A 2,362-nucleotide genomic window follows, 5' to 3' on the forward strand; every position below is an offset into this window, starting at 1 on the left:
TACGTTTTCACTAGATTGTTCAGTCAGCCATTTGGTAGCGAATACATTGCAGACACGAATGCATACATACGTGCCTACTCACTCATAGGCGTGGGCACCAACAACGTTACTCCAATGTAATAGTAACGTTGAACGCAAATGGAGGGAGGGTAAAAACGCGTAGGCGGGGCGCCTCCCTAATCATGGACAGAGTGCACGAAATCTCACGTGGACCTCTCAAGCCCTCTTACGTTTAAGTGTCGGTTAATAGTCAATGTTATTCGATTTTAAACACAAATCAATGTCACTTGGAGGGGGTGGCGGTGCGGTGAAGATGGCGCCCCCTATGCTGAACTTCGCATGTGCCTACATCCGTATACTTTTTCCACATGTTAAAGAGAGATAGAATTGTACGCGTTTATAAGATGCAAATAAATTGCGTCACTAAATGTTTACGAGTGCATAACAAATACCAGAATGTAAGAAACAATCAAAGACGGCCCCGAAAAACTATTGATCATCCACAGCCTGGCTAACTTCTGTATCTGGTAACAATGGGCACTTGGAGGACTCGACGCGATATTCTTGCTCGGTCGGGTCGTCCGACGCAAACACCACGGCACGCATACCCCGGCCTCTCCAATGGCGTACGAAACGGCTGCGAACGTGACTGGCATCGACCACCACGGCCGAAGCCATGGAAACGCGAGTCAGCAGACCGCAGTGGAAGCACCATTGGTAGATCCACTCAGCGGCCAACGCCACCAGGTGCCAGCCGATTTTCTTATGGCGTGGCATGGTGCACTTCAAGTCCACATAGGCTAACGAGCAAGGCCACCATACCAGTGCTTTCACGATGCTCTTGTTGTTTCCTCCCAGCGTGAAAAGAAACAGCGGGCTGGAAGATACTACCATGACTCGTCGGGACATGTCTGGCAACCAACGAAACAGGTAGCTGATGAACTTACCCGCATGGACGTCGTGATCTTTGACCTGCAGCATGAGCTTGACGTCGTGGTGCAGAAGGTTTCGGAAAATTTCTTCTACCACTGCCGGCTTCCTGTCGCGAAGGGTGTCCCAGCCGACGGTAGCCTGGATGCTGAGATTAAGATAAACCCTGACTCCATGGACGCCCATCCGCTTCGTTTTCAAGATGAATTCCAGCATGTCGTGTGGTTGGTCGTGCGTTCCGTCAAAGTCCACGAATACAGGCGGCAGGCTTCCCTCGTCCTCGCGCCAGTCTCCGAGGAGCACCTCAGCGGCCAACGCATCGTCGGCGGGTTGCACGAAATACAGCATGACGAGCGACAGCTCCAAAAGCGCGACAGCGGCAGAGATAACCATCTCGGACACCATGATCGCTTTTGACAGTACGGAGCGTGTGCTGTGTCCGAGGTTAACTCGTCACCAGCGGCCTTACCATCTTGGGTTGTGGAGGAGGAATCAACTCAACACAGGATACATTTGCTGCCGCATTTCTCGTGATCTTGGGTTGTTCTTTCGGAATCGGCCGGGAGATGAGTGAGGAACCAGCTTATTTGTTTGTTTGTTTGTTTGTTTGTTTGTTTGTTTGTTTGTTTGTTTGTCCCTTTTTTTCCTGGCGCAACCCACTATGGGGGATCGGCCATGAAACGAACGGTGTCTTGCTAATTAAAAGAAAATGTTTATAATTTCGAGATGTTAAGTTGTTAATGAATATGCTCGATTTTGATATTTTTTTAACGATGCACTTAGTATTCTATTCTTCTTGTCTCCCGAAGGAAATCGCAAACCGCATCGCAAACGCTCCTGTGGCTAAAACCCAGCACGGTAGCCACACAGGAAAAAAGAACCGGAAGGTATAAATTTAATCCCAACCTTCGAAGCGGTTCATCTAGAAGTATTTTCCTCTGATTGGTGAATAATCTGCACGTTAGAAAGAAATGATCCAGAGATTCACACTCATTGCAACGGAAGCATAAAGGTGACTGTACCAGACCAGACCTGTGTAGGTAAAAATTCAGTGGGGGGACTCGACATCGTATTTTGGTAACTGCGATCTCGGTCATTCTGGAGGAACACCATCGATTCTTCCAACGATTATTGAGGTGAGTGAATTCAGAAACTGAAAACGCAGACCAGCTGTTCACAATGGCGGCGACGCCTTAAGAGATTTCTTCCTCTTCAAGCTTCGGTTGAACGTCCGCAAATATTACGAGTGGCATTGAAACGTTCAAGTTACAGGCAGACACAATAAAAGAAATTACGAACATTTTCGGCCCTTAAATACCCTCTGAGCTTCATACTCTCATGCTTCCTCATTTTTAGGAGCTCCACGTTATTTTGTTTCCTTTTGCCCGACTATTGACCAGACCCGTAAGTCGCCACTTCTCACATAGTTCAG

General features: G+C 48.1%; 1 protein-coding gene across 1 annotated transcript; it reads right to left on the bottom strand.

Annotated features, from left to right (window-relative positions):
- Positions 1-489: 489 nt before the first annotated feature.
- On the bottom strand, positions 490-1,335 carry LOC142768306 (glycerophosphodiester phosphodiesterase 1-like). Its single transcript, XM_075870269.1, has one exon. It carries the CDS (start codon positions 1,333-1,335, stop codon positions 490-492), a length of 846 nt encoding a protein of 281 aa, XP_075726384.1.
- Between the last annotated feature and the right edge of the window lie 1,027 nt (positions 1,336-2,362).

This window comes from Rhipicephalus microplus, chromosome 8 (assembly GCF_043290135.1).
Source record: "Rhipicephalus microplus isolate Deutch F79 chromosome 8, USDA_Rmic, whole genome shotgun sequence".
NCBI classification, from domain to species: domain Eukaryota; kingdom Metazoa; phylum Arthropoda; class Arachnida; order Ixodida; family Ixodidae; genus Rhipicephalus; species Rhipicephalus microplus.

Excerpts from the sequence above, each read along its gene's own strand:
- LOC142768306 (XM_075870269.1), bottom strand. The coding sequence starts at position 1,335 with ATGGTGTCCGAGATGGTTATCTCTGCCGCTGTCGCGCTTTTGGAGCTG.